This window comes from Corvus kubaryi, unplaced genomic scaffold (genome assembly GCF_017639235.1).
Source record: "Corvus kubaryi isolate FWS band 111438036 unplaced genomic scaffold, C.kubaryi_AGA036_p1.0 37187, whole genome shotgun sequence".
NCBI classification, from domain to species: domain Eukaryota; kingdom Metazoa; phylum Chordata; class Aves; order Passeriformes; family Corvidae; genus Corvus; species Corvus kubaryi.
Genome location: NW_024581053.1, coordinates 116,484 through 139,579, shown reverse-complemented (window position 1 = coordinate 139,579; position 23,096 = coordinate 116,484). Strand labels below are relative to the sequence as shown.

Sequence of the window (23,096 nt, the reverse complement as noted above, 5' to 3'; positions counted from 1 at the left end):
TCACAGTCGCATCTTAGTTTTATTACAACTGACCTGCAGGCAAAAGGATAGAACTGTTACATAAACACTCTGATCCATGTATAATAGCTTAAACAGAGGAGGAAGTCAAACCAGGATACCGGATAAAATATTCGGAAGCTCTTTGAAGCAGTTATGTTCCTGAGCTTCATTTTACAGACAATAAGGCAACATCCCTGCAACATCAGCTTTTTGATATTTTTATACATTTTTTCTATGGTACAAGAAAAAAAAATAATAACCAGAATTCACAATGTACAGTTCTTACACTATTTTCACAGCTTCTGAACACTATACACCTTTTTTTTCTTTTTTTTTTTAAATAAAGATACATTGCAATAAATGGTGCACCCTTAATAATTTATAATAATCTATGTTGAATAGGCTAAACCTGTCCTGTACAGCCACTCAGGCAACAGCACCTCACTCCTGTCACTGGCAGTCCAAATCTTTGCATTTCCACTCCCAGCAAACTGGTCCTGGGCTAGAGAAGGGTCAGCACCAGAGCACAGACCCAGCCACCCCAACAGGGCAGAGCAAGGCAGTCACGTCTGTTTTTGGGGAGGATCCATCTCAGTGCTGGCCCTCTGAAAGGTTTTTGGGCTCCCTGTTACCGGGGAGAAGGGAGTCAGACTTTAATACCCAAAGGGAGGGACAAAGCCCCACACGTGGCTGCCCTTCCTGGGTGTGGGTCTCTTCAGCCCCCACAGCCAGCACCCCTTTGAGCCCTGGAGCACTTGCAGTCTCATTCTGGGGACTGAAGGCTGGAGAGAGGAGTCACAGCTCCACAGGGATTTACCTGAGAGAGGCTCTGGGGATGGGGACAGAAAGACTGTTTTAGACATGCTGGGTCTATCTGATCCTTACGCAGGATGCACCAGAGCTGTCGGGAAGGAGCAGTTCCTGCAGAAACCTCTGCCTCGTCTGTTTGGGGAAGACTTTGCTGACTGCCTTGCCTGAGGAGCAGCCCAAGAGGAACATAATCCAGGAAGGGCAGGACCAATGGATCCCAGAGGCTCACACCAGCCTCAGTGCCAGCAGGAGCAGCTCCGGCAGCCAGCGGGACGCGTCGCCTTTGCGGCCGACAGGCACCAGCCGTGTCTGGGGCACGGCCCCGGCTCTCCTTCCCTGCTGGGATGTGCTGCTTGGTCTTCAGCGCTCGGCTTGGGCTGTTGGCACGGGGTGGCTTTGGTTGGACGTGGGGAGCCCCTCCTTGGGATCCTGCCAGCACCACGGTGTTTCCGTTCCCTCTGCGTCCTGGGTCCGGGCTTGCGGCCGAGCTCTGATGGGAGGCTGCTCTAACACTGATGAAGTCCTACCAAGCACCTAAATCAGACAGCTCAAAATGGAAAGCAGAGACCCTGCAGCCTCCATTTTATTCCTGGTGTGCTACTAAACACCTGAAAACTGCAGTATTTGGGGGGAAAAAAGTTTTCAGGAAAAATTAATCTTTGAAAAATATGTCAACTGAACAGCCAGAAAAGCTTGATGTGCTGTTTCACTTAGGAATGGACCAGAAGATGACAGCTTGCCTGGCCCTGCTGGGCCAGCTGAGAGGAGTTAGGTGCTCCTTCATCTCCACCTCATCTCCTTCTGCACCCAACAGTCTCAGAGAGTTTTGCTCTGGGTGTAGCACCAAGAGCTGTGGAGGTCACAGAAGAGGTTCAATCTCCCCGTGGTGGCGAATTGTCTCCAGCAAGCTCAGCAGGGTGTGACGGGCACAGAGCCCCGTGGCAGCCAGGGCCACCCCTCCATCCTGCCTGCACTGGCGAGAAGGAAGAGCTGAGGTTTGGAGTTGTGAGGGACATGGGGCTGGGAGGGCTGGGCTGGGCCAAAGGCACAAGCACCAGGGCTGGGGACAGCAGGAACACGAGAAACACTGGCCAGCACTCACAGCCATCAGCTGGTGGCCCGTTCAAGCAGCTGCAGCCTCTGTGGATGGCACTGGGTGAAGGCAAAGCAAAGCCAGTGGGTGGTGAGCACTGTGCACTATAAACCAGGTCAACAAGCAGGTTAAATTCAATCAAGTAGTTTAATAATTCTTCAGGTCAAAGGTCTTATCTTACCAGGTAACAATTTACAGGACACCTAGTTAAGAGTGAAGAGTGGCTGGCTTGGTAAAAGGAGGAAGAATACATTATGTCCCATCTCAATAGTTTAATGTTAGCCTCTTTCAACGCAACATATTTTTGGTAAAGACATATTCACTATATTTAACATGATCTCTCTTTAACAGGAAGTTCAGCTGAGCACACTGTCCCCAGAAAGTACACTGCGACTGTAAAGCAACAGAATTTCATAGCAGTAAATCTATTGCACTTTGTGAAGAATAAAATTCTCCTTTGCCTTTCCAGCTCCAGAAGGCAAAGCATCTTGTTGGTTAAGCAAGTTCTTCTCCCTCCAGGCAAAGTCTCTTAATGTTCAGACAGACAACGCCTAACTTTTGTTTGTTTGCTTTTTATTATTACTTGAAACAACAATTGGAAGAGTTTGAGAGAAAAATCTTTCCAGTAGCTGCTGAGGAGTCTCCAAGTTTTGAGTCTAGAAATGAATTTTAGGTGCTATCCAATCACGGTCAACAAATAAATGTACTTATTTCCACATTTCATGAGTATGTCCACAAAAGAGCAAGATGAGGTCTCTCTGTGACCAACACTAACACTGTGTGATCAGGTATTACAGGGATGCACTTTATATGTGACAACAGTATACAGACAGGATGGAAATAACACCAATATTATTGCACATGGTGTCTGGGCGAGCATTAAAAACACTGCAATATGTGATGAAAATTCTTTACAGCTTGTTTTCTCTCAGCCCTTTTTCTAGAGTTTGATGTAGCAGCAGTATCAATCCACGTACATTGGAGAGCTGGGAGTTGCTGGCATTTGATCCAGGATTTTACAAACATAGCATGCAACATCCACTGTGCGTTCCTCATACATCAGGATGAAGGGATGTTTCTGGAATCAGATAAAAAACAACAAAGTTACGGTCACCCTCCTGGCATGCGCTCCTCAGATAAAAACTGAGCAGGCAAAGTTGTCTGGGGCAAGAACACGGCTTTGTGGTGGCTGTAGGACACCAGGACATGGCCTGGGCCATGGCTTTTCCACACTGGGAATCCACGTCTGTAACGTGGGAGGTTAATGGAGGTGGGACAGGACTCCGGAGGGTCAGGAGCTGACAGGCAGGAGGTAGTGAGGGTGCAGGACCAGCAGCTCCTCTGTAGCATTGATATTTACTGAAATACTTTCAAGAGAGGTTTCATCATCAGCTTTGTCACAGTGGGGAGAGTGACAGGAGTCACAGGGAGTGGCTTGCAGAGGTCAAACCCAAGCCCTGCTCTCCTGAGCCCTGACCCTATGCTCTGCCCACAGCAGGCAGCACTTGGCAAGATCAGAGCAGCTGATCTCATCAGGGAGGTTCTGGACCAGGACATCAGGCAAACCCCTTTCACACCAGGAGATGTGAAACCCCAGGGCTGATTGTGGAACCAGGGCCTCTGAAGAGGTGCCTTCCAGGTGCCCAGAGCTCCCTGAAGGAGCACAGTTGCCACATGTGACTGATCCAGGCCAAAAGCATTGCTGCCCTCTCTCCTTTAGACCCCCACCACAGACAGGCCCTTCTGCTGCCCAAATCCAGGGCTCGGCTCCTTCAGATCTCACTTCTGCCTGAGCCCAGCCCCGTGTGAGCTGTGTGCTGGAGGCACTGACAGATGCAGCACTGAGAACTCACCAGAAGCTCTTTGTACTTTGGCCTTTTGGACTCGTCCTTTGTAAGGCTAAAGAAAGCATAAAGATAATTAGGAGAACATGGGATCAGGGAAAACATTACAGACATCAAACACAAACTTTTACAGGACACGATGCTGTCGCAGTGGGACTCACCACCTCTGGTTTTCTGGAAAACCCATCCTTGCATTGTGAGTGACCACAGGAGCAACTTCCCTCCCTCCCTCCTCCCTCTCAGCCATCCCAGCTGTGCAGGCAGGGGCTGGGGCTGTGTCTGACACAAATGTCCTGCCATGGAAACTTCCCTCCTTACCATGCCTCTCTCTAGCACAGCCTCTCGGAGGTTTTCTCCTAATTCCTTTCCTGAAGAGCAGTTTCCAAGGTCTGCCCTTCAGTCCCAACCCAGACAAATCCCCTGTCACCTCCAAACCACTAAAATGTGAGAGGTCCTCACCCATATGCTGGTGCAGGAACATGAAAAGAAGCCAGGAAGTGCTGGACACATGACCCTTGCCAAACACCAGCCAAGAAAACGAGCCAACTCCAAATGCTTTCAGCAGCACACACTTACCACAAGTTGACGAAGTTGATGAAACTTGGGGAAAACTCCCGTTCCTCTGAGTTACTCAGCTGTGGTGGGTCTCCTTTCACTACCTGTGTCAACTGGTCAAATACACTGTTCCACTTGGGGTAGGGGAATCGCCCCGTGGCCAGCTCGTACTGCAGAGAGACAGCAACAGCACCAGGCAGGGTTACATCAGGTAAGTTCAGTCAGGGCAAGAAAATGCCTGCAACGACCTTGAACCCCCCAGAAGGAAGACTGAGATGAGATCCTTCATCCTATTTCCTATATGATTCTAAGCAGAATTTACCCAGCAGTAAGTTCTGCTGCCTGTGTGAGGAACATGGCCAGATTTACCCTGACCAGGCCATGCTTTTGTGCTGGCCATGTCTGCTCCTCCACTGGCTACAAAACAAACCAGTGCAGGAGAATAAAATCCTCCAGTCCCTTCCCAAGCATCCTAACAACCACTAGAGAAAATGGATAATGAGAATAATACAATCATATGATATCTCAAGTTGGAGAGGACTCATAAGGATTCCCAAATCCAACTCCCTGCTCCTCACAGGATAATGAAAATGAGGTTTTTTAAACATCAGTGGTGAAAACAGAAGCTACTGGTTCATACTTAATTGCTTGTGCTTTCTCTTCTGCTTCACAACCTGAAGAAAGTTAAGAGCTTCTCACTGTATCAGTGTGTGCAGGTAGCAGCGCTGTGGTTAAGCCAGTGAGGAATCAGAATCCCAGAATCCAGGATTAACCAAAGTCTCTGTGCAGCCAAAGCACAGCAGCTGCCAGGGCTGTCAGAGGCTTATTCACACAGGCTGGGTGCTCTGCTCTGCACCACCACGCTCAGCACCCCTCCTCATCTCAGATTTTGAACACAAAATCCATTTACAATCCAACACCTCTTCCCTGTTCCCATCTTGCTCTCTGCAAAACACAGCTGCAGGGGCTCAGGAGAGCCATCTACCAGGAGAGCATTCAGATTGTTCCTGAGGCTGAAGTGCTCATTTCAATCACAACACCCACAGGAGCTGGGCTGCGCTGCCCACGTGTGACACCCCCACGCTGCACAGGGCAGCCAGGCTGCAGAGCCCCTCACTCACCAGCGTAATCCCCAAGCTCCAGACATCTGAGCGCACGTCGTAGCCTTGCCTGGACGCGCTGGGATCTATCCTTTCCGGCTGAAACAGGAAGAAGGACCAGTCAAGCTCTGTGCCATGCAGGAAGCAACAAGAAGCATCTGCAAACCTAGAAAGAACTCTGAGCCTGGCACAGCTCCGGAGGCAAACCTGTGGCCAGGGCAGCCATCCAACCCCAGCAGAGAAACATCTCGAGGAATCACTTAAAACACTGATTTTTATGGAGGTATGGTGTAAAAGAGATCAGAAATGGCAACTTATCACAGTCCAATGCGTCGGGTTTTTCTTCTTTTTGCACAAATACCTTGAAAAATTGTGACTGTCTTATTTATTCAGTTTTGTTTAACTTTGGGATCTCTTTAGCACGAAGTCTCACTTTCTCTGTTTTCACAGCCAAGTTGTTCCCAAGGGATCATAAGAACTGGAATCAACATCTCATCCACCACCCTGGGGAGTGAGGCTTAGCAGCATCTACCAGAACTCTTCTCCCCATCCAGTGCTGGTTGCCAAACCTAAGAAACTATTAAAAACAATGTGCTTTAAGAAAATCTCCTCTTAACAAGGTTTTGGTCATCCCTTGAAGGCAACTATGATGTTACAAGGCTTTAAGACATCCAAAATGCCTTTCATAGAAAGCAATATTGAGCCAGACATGGGTGATTCACACCTAAGAGCAAGTTATCCAGAGATGAACCAGCAAAAAACATCTTTATGCCTTGCATGTCATCTTTATGAGAAACCTCAGTCTGCCTCCTTCAGTTAAAAATATAATAATTAACGTGTCAAAAGAAACAGGGTCTCATTCAGTTTTGACTACAACAATAATAGAGATACCTGAGCAATAAATTCTAAATTAAGGGGCACAGGCAATATCCTGAAAGCCCTGGTTGCTTTGTAAGATACATTTTAATACAATTTCATGGCAGATGCAGCAGAAAAGTGCAGCAGCAGCTGACCCAGCCCTGAACTCTACTGGGGACACATCATGATGTCTGGAAGCTGCCACCAGCTCTGGACACATCAAATTATGAGGATGCTGTGACCCCCACACCACAAATGCACAGGGATGTGCCACAGCAGAGCAGCTGCCAGGCTGCAGATGAAGAAGGGGACTGCACAGGGAGCAGCTGCTCTGGGCAGGGCCAAACTGCTCAAAGGGACTGGTGGGATGGGCAGCACTGGTGAGACAGAGCTGGTGTCTCAGGCACCCATGAGGGGCACCCTGCTCCTGTGACCGAACAGAGCACCGGGGATTTGGCCCTAGACCATGGTGGCACAGTTAAAGGGAAAGCAGGACAGACCAAAATAAATCCCATCTAAATACAGAGCAGGAAGAATGCTGAGAATTTTCCATGTAGATCACATGGGAGCAATTAACACCAAGGAAGGAAGAGTCACCATGTCACACTCTGGGGACCTGGACGAGGGCTGCAGACAAAGCCTGGCTCAGGCCAGGTGTCCTTCTGATGCCAAGTGCAAGCAGGAAAGAAAATGGCTGAGGTGGAGAGCCATCTCTGGATGTGCTCATGGGGTGAAGGGACGGGGTATGGATGCATCAGAGACAGGTACAGGCTGCCAAGGGGCTGCTAGAGGTGAAGTGCCTAATTTCATGTGAATCTTGCTTCTTATGTGCAGTGAAGCTTATTAAGCTTTGGGATCTCCTCCTGAGCACACAGGACTCACAGAAGCTGAGCTCATTGCTAAAGCCTGGGTTTAGGAGCACAGATGTGAGTCATTCACACAAGCAAATGAGGCACCACAGTGACACTGTGCTGGGTAAAATCTCTTCTAAGGTCATACCCTCCTCTCCAGGTGACCAAGGACAAAGCTGTGAACACTGTGTTCCCTCTGGGTCTGTATGGCAGTGACAGTCACTGCAGGGGTCACGCAGCATCCTATGCCACAGCTTGCCCTGGTCCCAGGGAAATGACCCAGCTCCTTGGCCAGGGAGTGACACAGAAGAGCAAAGGACACACGATGTGATGAGTGAAGAGCTGCCCAGTCCCTCTGCACCACCAGGACAGCAGCAGAGACGCTGGCTCTGCGTGCATCACTTCTGCACCTAGACAGGAGAGCAGAGTAGTGTATCAAAAAATACTTCAGCCAAAATATTCATCTCTGCTTGGATGTTGAATTCAGATGTTCCTTTCAAAATCCCCTCTGTTCTTTAATTTCCTGTCCCTCCCCCTTGCCCAGGCCAGCCATGAAGCCCATGACTGCCCAGAGATTATCAGCAGAGATCATGTTTCCAGAGAATGGCCTTTCTTCCCCTCCTATTTCCTTTACATATTTACTCCGAGAGAACCTTTCATTTAAAAACTTCTCCAGCAGCATTTTCCAGGTGGAGACACTGCTTTCCATTCGCATGGGGCTGCCATCCCCTCCCAGCTGGCTTTCCTAACCACACCTGAATTCCTTGATCCCAACAGCAGGAAAGTGATGGGCTGGTGGACAGAGCACACCTGCTAGTCACAGACAGATTGACAGCAACGTTATTGAAGGCAACCAGGTCCCATTGGGCTTAGCACAGCATATTCTCAACAACCTGATTTGTCTTGTTAGAAAAGGCAAATGTGGCCATAATAAAGCTGGCCTAGTGCAGGGCATGGTCTGGACCCCAACCAACTCAAGCACAAATAATTTGCATCAGTAAATGCTTCACCTGACAGAGTTCAGAGTGGAACTGCTGTGTGTTGAGTGGGAAGGATTTACAGTGGAACGTCAAAGGTGGCCTTAGCTTACGGCTACTAATATCCATGAAAATATAAAATAAGCGTTGCTAAATATAGAGTTTTATAAAAACTATTGCTAGTGTGACACATAAGGACTCCTGGAAAACCAGTGTGTCTGGAGTGTTTGGTAAGCTGGGTTCTGGCTGGCTGCTGACTCACAGGAGCAGACAAAGAACAGGGAACACTCAGGAGGGACAGAGGATCCTAGGACAGGAAAGCAGGAAATCCCAGGGGAGCACCAGTATGTAGCTGGGCCAACATGGTGGGAACAGCTGCTCCTGTGACATAAACCACAGGTGAGACCAACACAGAGAGTTTGCACAATTCTAGGGTCTACATTTGCAAAAGGATGTTGAAAAAATGGGAGCTTATAGCCCAGCCATAAAACACAAGCTGATCTGCCTTAAGGGAATAAGGTGCTCAGCCCCTAATCTCCTCAAAGAAAAGCTCAAGAGGTGACTACATCCGAGGCAGAAAGTACCTGCTGGGGCAAAGGGCTCCGACAAGAACAGGGCTCCTTAACTCTGCAAATGGAGAAGAAACCATAGCCCACAGCCAGCCATTAACACAAGAGTTACTCATATTAAATGGAGGTATTAGGAGCATAATGAATGACCAGGACAACTTTATGGGCACTGTGGCAGATTCTCCAGCACCTGAAGAGGCATCTTTAATGCAGGACTTCGGAGATCTTCCCTGTCTGGTGTTATTTTGAAAGGCCAGCATCCAGTACCCTAGAGCTTAACACACATCCCTCTTGGCACCTTCACCACCCTGATGGTCACATTCTGGCTTCCAATCAGCCTTCTGGGAGCTTATCAGGGCAGCAGGGGCTACCCTGGGCCACCCCAGCACAGCCAGTCAAGCCCTGAGCACGGCAAATCTGCAGCAGCCAGGAGCTGTTTCCAGCTGAACACCCAGTGTCTCCTGAGAGCAGCTATCTCCCAGACCTGACTTTTAGGCACTTCCCCTTAAATCCCAGTAGCCAAAATTATGTTTTTTTTTCCCCTGCTTTTAATACTCTCTTCCACAGAACTCATGTCCTGCCTGCAACACTTTGGGCAAGCAGTCAGCTTACACAGGTGGCTCCTGCCACAAGTTGCTATAAGCTGCCTGTGCAGCCAAGCATCTGAAGGGCCAAGGAAGAAAATCCCATCCTGCCGTGTCCCTGGCAGGACAAGGGTGGGAACACTGAGGCTCCAGCCCAGGCTCAGCACTGCAGCAGGGCTGCCAGGCACAGGCTCCACACCGTGTGATCTCAGGGGCCACGTCTGAACAGGAGAAGTCCCACGCAGGGCAAACCTCAGGGACGATTTTCGCCAGTGAATGAGTAAGCAGAGGTCACATTCCAAGTTGAAAGCATGTGGGTGGCAGCAGTGGCACACGAGTGGGGATGGCTGCACTCACAGCTCAGGCATCTCCCCAGCATTTGCTCCATCACAGGCAGCAAAGCCTGCATTCAGTCTGCCCTGCTTGCAGAGGGATGGTGCCACATGTCTCTCAGTCTCCTCCCAAATCTGTTTTCTCAGTCATAAAAAACTATGGCTGGGTGCCAAGTTTCAGAAGCAAGCAGAAAAAAGTCCAACATACAGTAATATTCAGGAGCATCCAAGAGGATGAATTCAAACCTACAGTGAAGAAAACTGACTGACTGAGCCTGGTTAAAACGTGGGCATTGGGACAGGAATGCAAAGCTCAAACAGGCTCTTTTTTTTAGTGGCTCTGCTTGGGAAGAGGATTCAGAGAACTCCTGCATCCCTACAGCCTTCCCCTCCACGGCTGGGAAAGAGGGGTCAGAGCTGTCATTGTCACCTGCCTTGGGAAATTTTCCTTTTCCTTACATGGCCTGATCTCTGCCTGAACATCTGAACACAAGGACATCCAGCTGGCCCTGATACCGATGCCAGCAGTGACTGTCCACCTTCACCAGGGAGAAGTGAGAAGCCACAGTTTTGCAGTCAGAGGCTCCAAGCTGACCTGGAAAAAGGACCTGAGTGACCAAGGATGACAGTGACACCATCACACTCTACTCCTGGAGGTCTCGAAGGAGCAGGGCAGGGCAGGACATCCATCCTCATGCTGGCTGGGTCCCCTCCTCTGCCCCTGCCTAAACCAAGCACTTTCAGTCTCACCCTTCCTCTCTGGGTTCACCGCAGCATTGAGAATGCAAAAGCAGTCATGTCACAAAGGCCACCAGCCCCAGCCTGGCACACAGAGCCCACTTCTAGCCAGAGGCAAGGCAGGGACCACAGGGAGCAGGACACAGGGAGGGTGCAGGGCTGGCCAGGAGCAACCTCAGCTCCTTGCTGGGTGGAGGCTGTGGAACCCCACCTGGAGCAAACCCCCAGCACAGGGCACGGGTGAGGAGGGCTCAGAACAGCCCAGGCTGCTCCAGGGGTCAGCGGCTGCCTGGGAACTTGGTCCTGCCTTTCTTTCCTTCAGAGAACACGAGGTACCAACACGTAGGCCTTTGCTCACTGTAACAATTGCAGGGGAACTGAAAGCCAAAAGCAAAACAAACTCCCAGTGCTGCAGCGCCAAGGCTGAGGCGCCGCTCACTGTGACAGCTCCAACAATTTTGGTTCAAGCACACAGCACTTGCTTGGCAGCTGGACATGGCTTCTGCTGCCTCCTCAGACCACTCGCAGCCAGACTGGCTGACATCCAGTGTCATTCTTACCAACAGCTATGTGGGGACCAGGTTCCTTCAGGGGGCAAGTGCCATGGCGTTGGTGGGCCTTGCAAAACAAGACACTATCATCAGGGAGAAGCATCCAGCAGCCCTTAGCAGAGCCTCCCTGGCTGAACAGAGCTACTACTCTTGGCCTATTTTACACTAAAAAAAATACTGTTTTCCTTTTGAGAGGAGTGTGGCGGCCTGACTCCTTCCCAGGTATATCCAGCTTTGATCACAGCATCCCTTCAGGCACAGCCTCTGCTGGCTTGGAGAAACAGCTGGCAGATGTGCATGCACACTGGGGACATCTCCCCATTTCCCAGGCTTCCCAGTACACGGAAACGCTCATGTACTTGGAAAGGAGTCACTGAGGCTGGAGGGCAGCAGGGAAGAGGGCAGTCATCTCCCACATCGCTTGCCAGCTGCTGGCTGCCCCACAAACCCTGTGCCATGCCAAGGCTCTGAAAAACACCAACTGAACCGCAACACTTTTGCTCACTTAAAAGTCCACCCAAGTCTGGAGCTGCTGATGGAGCTGCACAAATCACAGAGAGCACATGGACAGACAGACAGGAAGAAGGAAAACCAAAGGAAGCACTCGCCCACCCACGTCCCAGGGGAAAGGAAGCACTGCAGCTATTTACAGACATGTCAGGAACTGTCATAGCATAACTATACCAACAGCCTGAGCAGAGCTGACCACCTACCCACAGCTCAAAGAAAGATCAGAGTCAGGGCAGACAGGTTTTGCCTTGGACACCACAGTCAGATAAAAACGATCTGAGAGCCATGGCTTGGGCCAGATGGGAACCCTACCTTAAAAGAGAGGTATTTTCCTTTTTTCTACATGGTGGTAGATAAAAAGAATTCAGAAAACAGTATTTTTCAGCATAAAGAGCCACAAATATGCAACAAAAATTAAATACAGGCACTAAAATTGAAGTTATATGAACAGCAGCAGGCATACAGCTCCCTGCACAAGGTACCCCTGGCTCATGTGAGAGCAGAGATGCATTTTCAAAGCACCCTGAAGAAGCACTGAAGGGTTTAAAACCCTCAGACAGCTTCCAAAATCACCACTACAGCTTTTCTCTCCGGGAGGGGGAGGGCAGCAAACAAGCAGGACAGACTCCCAGGAGCCACAACTCAGCCCCAGCAATTTCCACACAGCTGCTCTGCTACTGCTGCTCTCCAGAATCACATTCTCCTGGAATGAAGTTCTGGCACACTTTGGAATTAAAGTGGTTTACAAAAATCACTATAATTCTGCTCTGCAATAACTCCTGTGACATAATCTTACCAGAGCAAATGGATTTCTTGCAGACCAAGACAAACCCGCACTCTGACAGCCCTGCTCCCCCGGGTGCTGGTGTTTTGGAACTGCTGGAAGGCACAGAGCTCCTCTCCACTCCAGCACCACAGCCCTGGCAGCAGCAGAGGAACCCAGCAAAAACCCAGGAATTTGGTCACTTTGCCACAGCCTGGATGACACTGCCACAGCAGCGCTCAATCCAGAGCTCAGTTTCATCCAGGAGAGGGGTGTTCATCCCACAGGAAACAGGCTGAGGATGGGGGGGGGGGGGGTGAGATCCCACAGAGCCCAGGGCTCATCCCACTCACCGCCATGTACGGCCGGCACCCTGCATCCCGCGTTTTGGCAATGGAGTCCACGAGCTGTCCGCTAATGCCAAAGTCACAGAGTTTAATATTTCCATTTCTGTCCAGAAGAATATTGGAAGGTTTGATGTCTGCAGGGGAAAGAAATTTAAAGCAGTAAGTCACGGCTGGAGGTTTCGATTTCAAGCAGAGCAGCTGCAGAGGATCGAGGCCGGCAGTGCCGCGCCGTCACCCTTGGCGCTGGCACCCGGGATCCTGTGGGAACACGAGGGGATGGAGCCAGCCCCAGAGATGCCACGTGCCCAAAGGCAGAAGCAGATGCCCAACCAACCCGAGAATCACACTTACATGGAAAAGCACAGGCTGGAGGGGCAACAGAACAGGCTCTTGTTCAAAACCTGCATTCAGACCCGCGGCGGTGCAGGTGCTATTTACACTTTAAAGGCCACTAACAATTCTTGCAATTATTTTAACAGAAAAGAAGAAAAGACATGAACTCAAAAAAAAAAGACACAAAGAACTCACCTCTGTGAATGATTTTCAAGTTTTCTTTTAAGTGGTTTAGTGCTTTCACAGTCTAGGAAAGAAAAATAGATGAAAAATAAGCAGATGTCGTAAGAGTCCTGTGATTATTAAATTTCTGGAACTCCAAGAACAGGGGGGAAAAGCATTTAATACATTGAGATATCAATGCTGTAATGTGCCACGTAATAAAAGCAATTTTCTCTGATCTTTTTCTGCAAACAGAAGGTGATATAAGAGAGAGCATGGACTTCAGTGAACACACATGCCCTGTGACCTGGAAAGATCCCACTCTGGGAGAGGGAAGCAAGGGGTGAAGCCTGAACAATCTCTGTTGTTAATTATCCTGAGCAATAATTTATTTCAAGCCCTATGCTGTATTTTTTTTCAGCAGGTCACAACTATTTCAATTACCTGACTTTTCATTAGGCCAGAACTTGCAGGTTAAATCAAGAAAACATCAGCCAGGTTCTCCAGTGCTTTTGGGAGCCTTTGCACAAGACTGCCAGAAGCCTCTCTGGTCTGGGCTGGTGCCTGTGCTGCTGGTGCCCACATTCAAGCAGACAGAGCAGGATGCTGGTCCTGGGGTCTGTTTATGAACTGATTACTGACCCCAGGACCTCCTTTTACACCATGTAACACACCGTGGAAAAGTCACGAGCACCCTGGAGAACCATTCCCAGTGTGGTGCAAACAGCAGCAGCAGTTGTACTCCACAGACCAACCAGCTTTTCACATGGAGAGTGATCAGAACTTTTCAATTATCTTCAACAAAAAGGTTTAATGAAATACTCACAGCTAAAGTGATTTTGCCTAAGATTTCTTCTGGAATAACATCATCTAATACACTATATACATATTTGTAAAACTTATCAAACGAGGTAGACATGAGCTCCATACAGATCCAACAGTCACCCTGGAAAGAGAAAAGAATCTGTGTTACTGTTGAGATAAAAATGAGAAATACAAATCCAGAGAGCATACAGAGACCTGCTGAATCCAATGAAATACATTAACAGCAACATGCATTCGATGGAAAGGCTGGAATTCAGCTTGATTAGTTTTAGCAATTTGCTCCCAACTCCATTCACAGCAGAGGCATCTACCTGCCCCGCTCACATCTGGCTCAAGGCATGGGATGACATGCTGGTTGGGACAAACTGCACACTCCTGTGGTAAAAGCAACAAATAGAGGAGAAACTTCTCCAAGTCCTTACCCTATTGAAGGCAGATTTTTCCTGACCAAAGAAAACACAAACCAACCCAACTCTAAGTTAACACATGGAAATAAAATTAAGAACCCTAGGAATTTTGCTGGAGGAGTGGCAAAGGCCCCAGCTCCATCCTGCACAGCCAAATAACTTTGGTGTGAAACAATCTCCTCATTCTCTCATGCTCAGGAGAGCCAGGAGCAATTCTCCAGTTAAATTTAGCTGGTGGAAAAGCTTGTAGAGCCACGTGTTTTAAGGCCAGAAAAGGCTTTTCTGCCACTCAGATTGACCTTCTGTGAAACACAAACCAATGAGCTGCACCTGCCAAGTTGCTCCAGCCCAGAAGTTTGGGTTAGGGGGAACAGAGGTGCCCAGTAAAGGTGTTGCCAAACACCACATGCTGGTGTGGGCAGAGGCAGCAGTGCCTCCCAACTTGGCCTTGGGCTGCTCACACATGTGCAAGGCCCTTTGCACAACACTGACAGTGAACTGCAGGAAGGATCCCGTGTACCCCCAGTGTCACAGGTGCTGCTGCTCTGGCGACAGCAAATCCAGCACTACCTCCTGTCAAAGGAGGGATGCTGACTCCAAAGGACAGCCTCCCCCTTTCCAGAAGAGGGGTGTTGCTTTCCTAGGAAGGGCTGAGCTGACAGTGGGATGTCTGGCTGGGGAAGAAGACTTTGGTTTACAGCCATGGGCAGCTCCAGTTTCTGCTGCTCATTTGGCACCAAGCTTTTCACATCAGCTCAAGGCAAAGCAGGAGCTGATGTCATCCACTCAAGGGCTGCTACAAGCCTGAGTCCAGAAAACTCTCATTTCACCAAAAAAAAGCAGCAGATGGAGTAAGTGCTGTGACAGACATGGAGACATCACAGTGAAAGAGGCCAGAGCAGCACAGCAGGATGAGGGCATGACCTGGAAAAAGGTGAACCTGGGCTGTTAGAGACTGTAGTTGGCTATGGAGGAAGCTGGCTAAGGAACTGTTCAGATTTAAACTGCAGAAATTAAATTGGGCAATGCATGTATAAAATTTCTCTTTTCTGCACTAGCAACAAAGGCAACGTGCAGATGAAGCACTTCCATACAATGGAGAGTGGCTCAGAGCAAGCAACGTGGCTCCAGTGCCAGTGATGTGCATAAACCAAGTGAGACTGGAAGCCCACCAGAGCTTTATGAGCTGTCTGCAGTGAGAACAGCCTCTCTCTCATGGACTGGTTCTACTGGCCACAGGATCATTCAAAAACTGCTTCTGTTTTGATCAGCTTTATAAAAAAATTGGGACAGGGCTACATTCCTGGGCTAGTCTACTGAGACTGGGGGGGACTAGACTGGTTCTAGAGAGCCAGAATACCACTGACCACCTGCAGCCTTGTGTTTGTGTCCACTGCACCAGTATTGTGAGTGGCTTCCACTGCCCAGGTTACAACAGCTGGACAGCAAAACAAACTGAGTGAACAACACCTGAGCAGAGCCATTACCGTGACAGAGGCTTCACGTGTACTCTGCATCATGGGGTTGGGATGGGTGTGGGACTGAAACCTCAAGTAAGTACAACAAATTGCTGTCCAGTGGTAATTTTTAAGCATAAAAAAGCCCCCTTTATGATCCAAAGCACCCAAGGAAAGACTTGATTTACTTGTCTCCTGAAGTAAGTGCCACACAGAACTCCTGAATGGGGGTATTTATTGATCTGGTAATGTAAAAACCTACCTGACCTAGAGGAATTCATGTCAGCAAGATCAATGGAAAAAGGTAACAGGCATTTTCCACTATGCAGCTTCCTTAAGGCTGGTGGCAAGATCCAAAACTCCACAGGCTAACTCTTCCTGGGAGTTGGAGAGCCTTACCCCTCGGCAAACTGGTGAATTTTAACCGGAAGAAAAAGGAAGGCTGGCTGGGCAATGGGCACTCAGCCCCCCTTCCTGACCAAATCCCAAGAAGTGCTGATGTGCATGGGCCAGTCCTGCTCCATTGTGAACTGTGAGGACAAAACCACCCTAATGAAAGCTTCACTTTAAATTTTGCTCTTAGGTCAGGTTGATTTCCGACCATAAAACGACAAAAGTGCTTTAATTTTCTCTTCCTGTTAGAGATATTTTTCCAATGATTGTATTTCAGTCCTTATTGGGTATTAGATTACCAGATGCTAATGCACATCTTGTAGACATTCCAAAAAATGTCCAGGAACACCCTGTGCATTTAATTCAAAATATCTCTGCCCAGGACAGACACAAAAGCTGCTTCACAAGCAATGGAGGTGCTTCAGCTTCTCAATGCAGAGAATTCCCATCGACAAGGGAGCAGGTGTCACAAAGATGTCATCCATCTGGAGTGCAGCTGGCCAGGAAAGGACCTGTGGGGCCAGGTGGACACTAAGCTGAACATGAGCCAACAATGCTGGGCTGAAGGATCACAGCATGAGGCAAAGCATCACCAGCAGGTGGAGGGAGGTGATCCTTCCCCTCGATCCAGCAATGGTGAGGCCACTCCTGGAGTGCTGTGACCAGTGCTGGGCTCCCCAGTACAAGAGGGACTCCAGCAAAGGGCCACTAAGCTGACTGAGGAACAGGAGCATCTTTCCCATGAGAAAGGCTGATAAAGCCAGGACTGTTCAGCCTGAAGAAGGTTGAGGGGAATCTCATCAACCTGAGGGGAAGCTGCACAGGGGATGGAGCCAGGCTCTCGCAGTGGTGCCGAGCAGCACGGCCATGGCACAACCTGACACACAGGAGGTGCCCTCAGAACATGAGGAAACATTTTTTGTGAGGGGGATTAGTCACTGGCACAGGTTGCCCCAGGAGGCTGTGGAGACTCTATCCCTGGAGATATTCCAAAGCTATTTGGACACAATCCTGGTCAAGTGGCCCCAGCTGATCATGGGCGTTGGAAAAGGTAACCTCAGAGGTCCCTTCCAACACCCATCACTCTATGATGCAAATGCTGAAGGTTTATCACATCTGCTCACTGCAGGGGCAGCCAGCAAGCTCCAGCTACACCAGTGAGAGAGACTGACAAATGTCACCACCATATATCCTTACGTGGCACACAGGACACTTTTCCTACAGAGCAGGGACTGACCACGGGGACAGATGCGCTGAGGGATGGCAACACAGTCAAGGATTTCCATAGAAACAGGGTGAGGTGCATCAACAGCAAGGAGATCAAACAACTGAGCAAGGCTATGTCAGCAATTCACACCATCCCAGCACTGTGCTACCAACACATCCATCCCAGCTCTTCTGTCCTGCCAGCAGAAGTTCCCCATGGGCTGATTCACCCAGCTTCCTAGGCATGTTCTGCAACTTGCAATGAATTTTTCATTGAATAATTTTATCAAGTATTGAACTTGTTGGTTTAAACTTGGCTCAGCTACACTTGCACTGTGTAGGAGTCACTCCTGAGATTCCAAGTCAGATAAGGCTTCTTTCCTCTTCCCCTCTTTAAAAAGAAAAACAACTGGAACAGATACTTTGAAGAGCCACTAGTGTGGTCATGGGTAACTACCCAAACATTCCCAGCCTTACAGGCACTGTTTCAAACCAGAGCAGCTCTAAAGCTTGTAGCAGACATGCAAGAAGAGAGCATTTTTTTTTCTCAGACCTAAAAACCTCTTAAAACAGCTATGCTGAGGGCCAAACTCTTGGGGGTCCCAGTGCAGCCCTGTGGGCTCAGCCCACAGCTCCTCTTTTCTCACAAGGAGAGACTCAAGTGAAATGTTTGCAGAACCCCTGTCAATCATCTTTTTTTCTTCCCCCATCCAGTAAGTACAGCCTTGAGAGGAAACACATGAGCACATGTAGCCAGATCCTCTTCAATCAGATCTCTGACAGCTGATGGGACAGCTCTGTGTACACCAGCAGGACTCTGGGCTCTCCTAGGTGCAGTATAGGAAAACCAGCTGGTCTCTTGGGGCCAGTGGGAACTCCCCATAAAGTTCAACAAGTGTAAGACCCTGCACTTGGGTCAGGCACTCAGCAGTATAAATGATGATGGGATTGAGAACAGCCCTGAGGAGAAGGGCTGGGAGACACAGGTGGATGACAAACTGGCCATGAGCTTGTAACATGTGCTTGCAGCCCAAAAAGCCAACCATGTGCTGGGCATGGTGCTCTGAAGCCCCTGATTCCATGCATAGACTGAAACACTGTCTTTTACTTTTTCAGCTTTGTTCTTGTTCCATTGAACAGGCAATTTAATCTCATCTAGTGGGTGCCAATGAGCTCAAAGTCCTGTACCTGGTAATCAACGTGAGGTTTTTGCACTGTTACATGTTCCATCGCATGCACACACATACAGTAACAGAAATGTCCCTTCTGACTGAAGAACAGGCAGCAAACGATATGGGTTCAGGTGCTGCCTGCTGAGGGACAAGCAGGACCCAGAGAAGACTTTCCTTATCACAAAATGTGGAACAAGCAAGACAAAATACAACTGCAGGGAGAAATATTCATGTAGTTTTTTCTGCCTTTCCAAATCAAACTTCTGGCATTCACAGAGGCTGCCGCAGGAACTTGTGTTCACAGCTACTCCCCTGACTGCAAGCTGGGACACTTGTTTGGCTACAAAGTAAGACCTTGCATAATTTTATCCAATTTGGTTTAGTATTCCCAAACTGTCAGGATCCCAGAGCTTAGCTCTGCCTCTCCACATCAAACGCTCACTGTTGTGGAAGGCTGCCTGCCTTCCCCTCGTGCCAGCTGCCCTGCTGCTTCTCCTGGAGCTGCTCGGATCCTGCCAACCCTCTGACTGCACAAGCTGCCTATTCAGTGTGTTAAAACTCCTGTAAAGAGGCTCACATGGAAGCCCTTCACTTTTCAGGAGCAGGTAAAGAAGATTTCTCCTTCGTTGCTCCATCCATATCCAGAGAACCTGAATCCCAGCTCAGAGTAGGCAATCCCAAAAGAATTTCCTTACTTTTCACCTTGAAATGCTGGAACAAAGAGCTTTGTTTTACATAGTTTGCTGCAGATTTCCTGAGAGAGTTTCAGTCTTTAGCAATGTCCCAGGAGCTCTTACACCCCAGGGGATGGTGCAGCAGTGACCTGGAAATTCCACAGTTATTTGAGAACAGATCTGATAAGCAGACTGGGGGGGTTACACAGGTCCAAACAGCCTGGTGAAATTCCTTTTTTCCCCTTTCTGTGTTTCTCTGCTGTCATGCTTTCCTATCTTTAAAAGATGAAGATTCTACTGAATATTGGAAAGAGTAATTAATAGGACAAGACAGAAAACTTTACAGGAGCCTCCCAGCTCGCCCTGTGTACCCTTGAGGTTCCGTGACTTGGAACATCACCCAGCCAGTGAGGGACCGAGGAGAGGGGAGGCTGCTTTCATCTCTGAAGCAAACACCACTTGTGCTGAAGGGGGAAAAAGAGGATTTCACTCCAACAAGAGAAATGAAACCTTTCCCAGAAACTTTTCCACAGCATCCAAGGAGCCCTGGGAGCCCTGCCTGGCTGCTGGACGATGAGATTTCTGGACAAGACAAAGAGTGCAGCCAGGCTGACATCTGGGTGCTGTTGAAGGTAAGTTTTTATATTGTTTATGTATTTACATTTACCTCCTGGGATGTGCCCAAAGATGAAGGGAGATGACAGGCTTGCACAGCACTGAGCATGTTGCTCATCAGCATCTGGCAAGACACTGTTTTGTCCACAGACCTTTCCTCACACCAGCTGACAGCCTTGTCACCTGCATCTCAGCAAAGCTGGAAATTTCCTGCCGAGATGAGGCTCCACATGTGGTAGGAGCTTGTACTGTGTGAACATGGACAATGCCTACTGGCCTAAAATGCCTCTGTGTTCAAAAAGATCAGAAAAAGCATAGCATGAGAAAAGGAAGGATTATTATGCTTATTTTAGAAAATGAGATTTAAAGCCAGAGGAGTGACCTGGAAAAATTAGAGGCAGACTCTCTAGAAGCAGGAATTGATTATTCAGACACAGTTTTGGGCTTTACCTACAACACTGACCTCTCTCTGAAAGTTCCCCAGTAAAACCCCACAAGACTCTGCACAGGCTGCTATGCCTGATAATCCCCAAAGGCCACCTGCAGCCCTTAGGTCTCTACTTTCCTTCTTCCCTTGAGCAGAGGTACTGGATTTGGGATGAAGTAGTGGAAAACAGGCAGGGGCTCCATGTCTGTCTCCCTGTACTGTGGCAGTTTCAACAATAGAGCAATTACAGGAGTAGGGATAATCCAAGCCTGCAGAAGAGCTACAGGAAGAAGGAGAAGCAGCAGCAGTCAGGTTTCAACATTCATCTCCAAAACTCCTGTTGCAAAGGGACCAAATGCTTGCTCAGCAGTGGCCAGACACCTGGGTCTCCTGGCTAAATACCACTGAGTAAAAGTGGAGAACCAAGAAACCTAACATGAATCAATTTTCTCCTCCTTAGCACGAGCTTGAAATTACAAAGGGAAAAAACAAGGTAAAACCCAAACTGTGCGACAAACGAAGCAAGTCTGGGGTGCCCACCTCTCTGAAGAGCGCGCCATAAAACTGAACAATATACGGGCAGTCACTGCTTCGCATCACTACATCAAGGTCCATCAGAAGCTGCTTCTGCTCCTTTTCATCCACTGTCGACCGAATTCTCTGGAAGAGGAAGAGTGGCAGAGACTTTATCACTTACGTGCCATTACTGTATCCTCAGCCCTGCTGATGGAGACACATGACCGGGACCCCAAAGCCAAGCAGAGCAGGCAGTTCCCCCAGGCATGCTCAAAAACACTCTAGAGAATCAAGCAGTGTTCTCAAATAAGAAACGGAACTTCTAGAACTTCTAAAGCTGTTTAATCAGACTATTAAACCCTCAGTCCTTGCATAAGCATCAACATTTTCAGATGAAATGTCAGAAAGAAATTAAAGAGCTGAAATTTCATTGAAAACTACAGCAAAACACCACATCCAAGCTTTAATTTCAAAACAAAGTCCCACACAGTTCTTAGCCATGTTGGACGGGGCTTGAAGACTGGTTTGAAATTTAACCAAGGAACATTATGTTTAAAATTTCTAAGCACAGAAACCAAAAAGGCTCATTCAACAGCCTCCACCATGGCTGCGGAGAAGGGACTGTCACATAACCCAGGGAACACATTTCTCTGGTAATCTTAATGATGGGCAGCAGTCCTGTGAGCTCTTCTCATAAAACTAACAATCCTTTACCTAGTACTGGCCTAGGGAACATCAACACTGTATAAAAGATACTGTGTGTGTATATATATATATACCCCACGTGTATATAGAGAGATATATCTATGCACATACTATTCTTTATATATATACTATATATTATGAGAAGTCTCATTTGGGCTTGAAAGAACAATGCAGATTTGAAAAGAAAAAACTACGTTTTCAAACATGACTGGTTAAATGAAGGATGGAGACAACCATCCACAGTTTTTCATGTGATTTTACAGATATATTTAACATCTTGCACTAATTAATACATTCCCTGAATCACAAGTGAGGAAATCGTGATCCTGAAGCTGTGACTCATGTTGAAAAACCATTAAAAACCCCAAGAAAAAATACCTGGCAAGAAGTCCCAAGCAACAGAGGTAGCCAGGACCCTCCTCAGGGACACAAACTACATGGCTATCCAAGAAGGAAAAATTATTCAAGCTCAGGGAAAATATCTGCAAGATGCTAGCACCCATTTCACCAACACTGTGGCCCCGTGGGCAACTGCTGGTGGCATCAGGACCACACATCAGCCAGCACAGGCCAGGTGTATGAAGGTACTTTCAAGGTTGGCCATTCATATGGCACCACACGTGAAACAGGGCACAATTATGTACTTTAGGACTTATTTTGTGATGACCCACACAAAGCAAGGACAGTATCAACACTGTAATTTTCCTTACCTGTAGTGTATCCTGGTATTTTGGTATTTAACCACTTGTTCTTAATGTTCTAGTACCTCTAGTTTGGCCTACACCAGTAAATGCTATGTTTATATTGCCCTTTTCCCACCCTGTGAATTCTAAAGTTCTTGGGGGACCTGTCAGGACACTTGTCCAGCACCCACAGTCCGTAATACCCGTGATGTGCTGAGCAGGTGGGGCTCTGTGTCACCAACAGAGCAAGAAGCAGCTCAACGGGCCAGGAACAGAACTAAAACACTTCACCTCCAGGTCACTGGTTCAGGTCTGTTGCACTCAAGTTCAGACAGTCACTGGCTATTTCCTGCTCTTGTGCCCTCACCATACAAAGCTCTGCAATCCCCCCGAGAGGCTGGAGGCCGAGCAGAGTGAATGCCTCTCTCCAGGTGATGCACCAGCAGCACTGTGTGAAATGGAAATGCCACTGCTCTGACCTCCACGGAAGGTGATGGATGCCAAAGCCACCGTGGTGAGACCCATGACCAATAGCTCAGTCTCTCACTGAGACATGACCCACACTGGAAAGGTCACCTCTGGTGAGGAACCAAAAGGAGCTTTTCTCCATACTGTAACTTGTATCCTCCTTCTGTGCCCACTCCATGTCTGTCTCCAAAAAGCCTCCTTCCTGGTCATCTGAGCGTTGTCCCAGCCCTGCTCTGCATTCCCCCTGCACCTGCACAATCCTGTCACAGCCACCCCCACAGCATCCTCCTCAAAGCCCACAGCTCCTCCTCAAAGCATCTCCTCCCACCTCTGACATTCCTGCTCTGCTGTTACTTCTCCAGCTCTGGAAACCATGTGAAATGGTTCTCCACCATGCTGTATGGTGGAGGCAACTTTAATGGCACTCCAGAACAACACTGAACCCAAACTCCTCTTCCCAAACACGAGCTCCCGGCAAGAAAAGGACTGGCAGAGGATCCAGAACACAGACAGTGGGTCAGCTACAGGGCAGAGGTCCAGGCAGACACAGGAGCCAAAGGACAGCTTGAGA

The 23,096-nt window shown here is 48.6% G+C and overlaps 1 protein-coding gene across 1 annotated transcript in view; it reads right to left on the bottom strand.

Annotated features, from left to right (window-relative positions):
- MAP2K4 (mitogen-activated protein kinase kinase 4) overlaps window positions 1-23,096 on the bottom strand; it is a 48,895-nt gene continuing 25,799 nt past the window's right edge. Inside the window, exons 3-10 of the mRNA XM_042022065.1 lie at window positions 20,694-20,813; window positions 13,804-13,923; window positions 13,011-13,062; window positions 12,489-12,616; window positions 5,424-5,501; window positions 4,324-4,472; window positions 3,757-3,802; window positions 1-2,981 (exon numbers count right to left, since the gene is read on the bottom strand). Of these exons, the coding sequence (XP_041877999.1) occupies window positions 2,868-2,981; window positions 3,757-3,802; window positions 4,324-4,472; window positions 5,424-5,501; window positions 12,489-12,616; window positions 13,011-13,062; window positions 13,804-13,923; window positions 20,694-20,813 (807 nt within the window). The 3' untranslated portion in view covers window positions 1-2,867. The remainder of the gene's footprint in view (window positions 2,982-3,756; window positions 3,803-4,323; window positions 4,473-5,423; window positions 5,502-12,488; window positions 12,617-13,010; window positions 13,063-13,803; window positions 13,924-20,693; window positions 20,814-23,096) is intronic.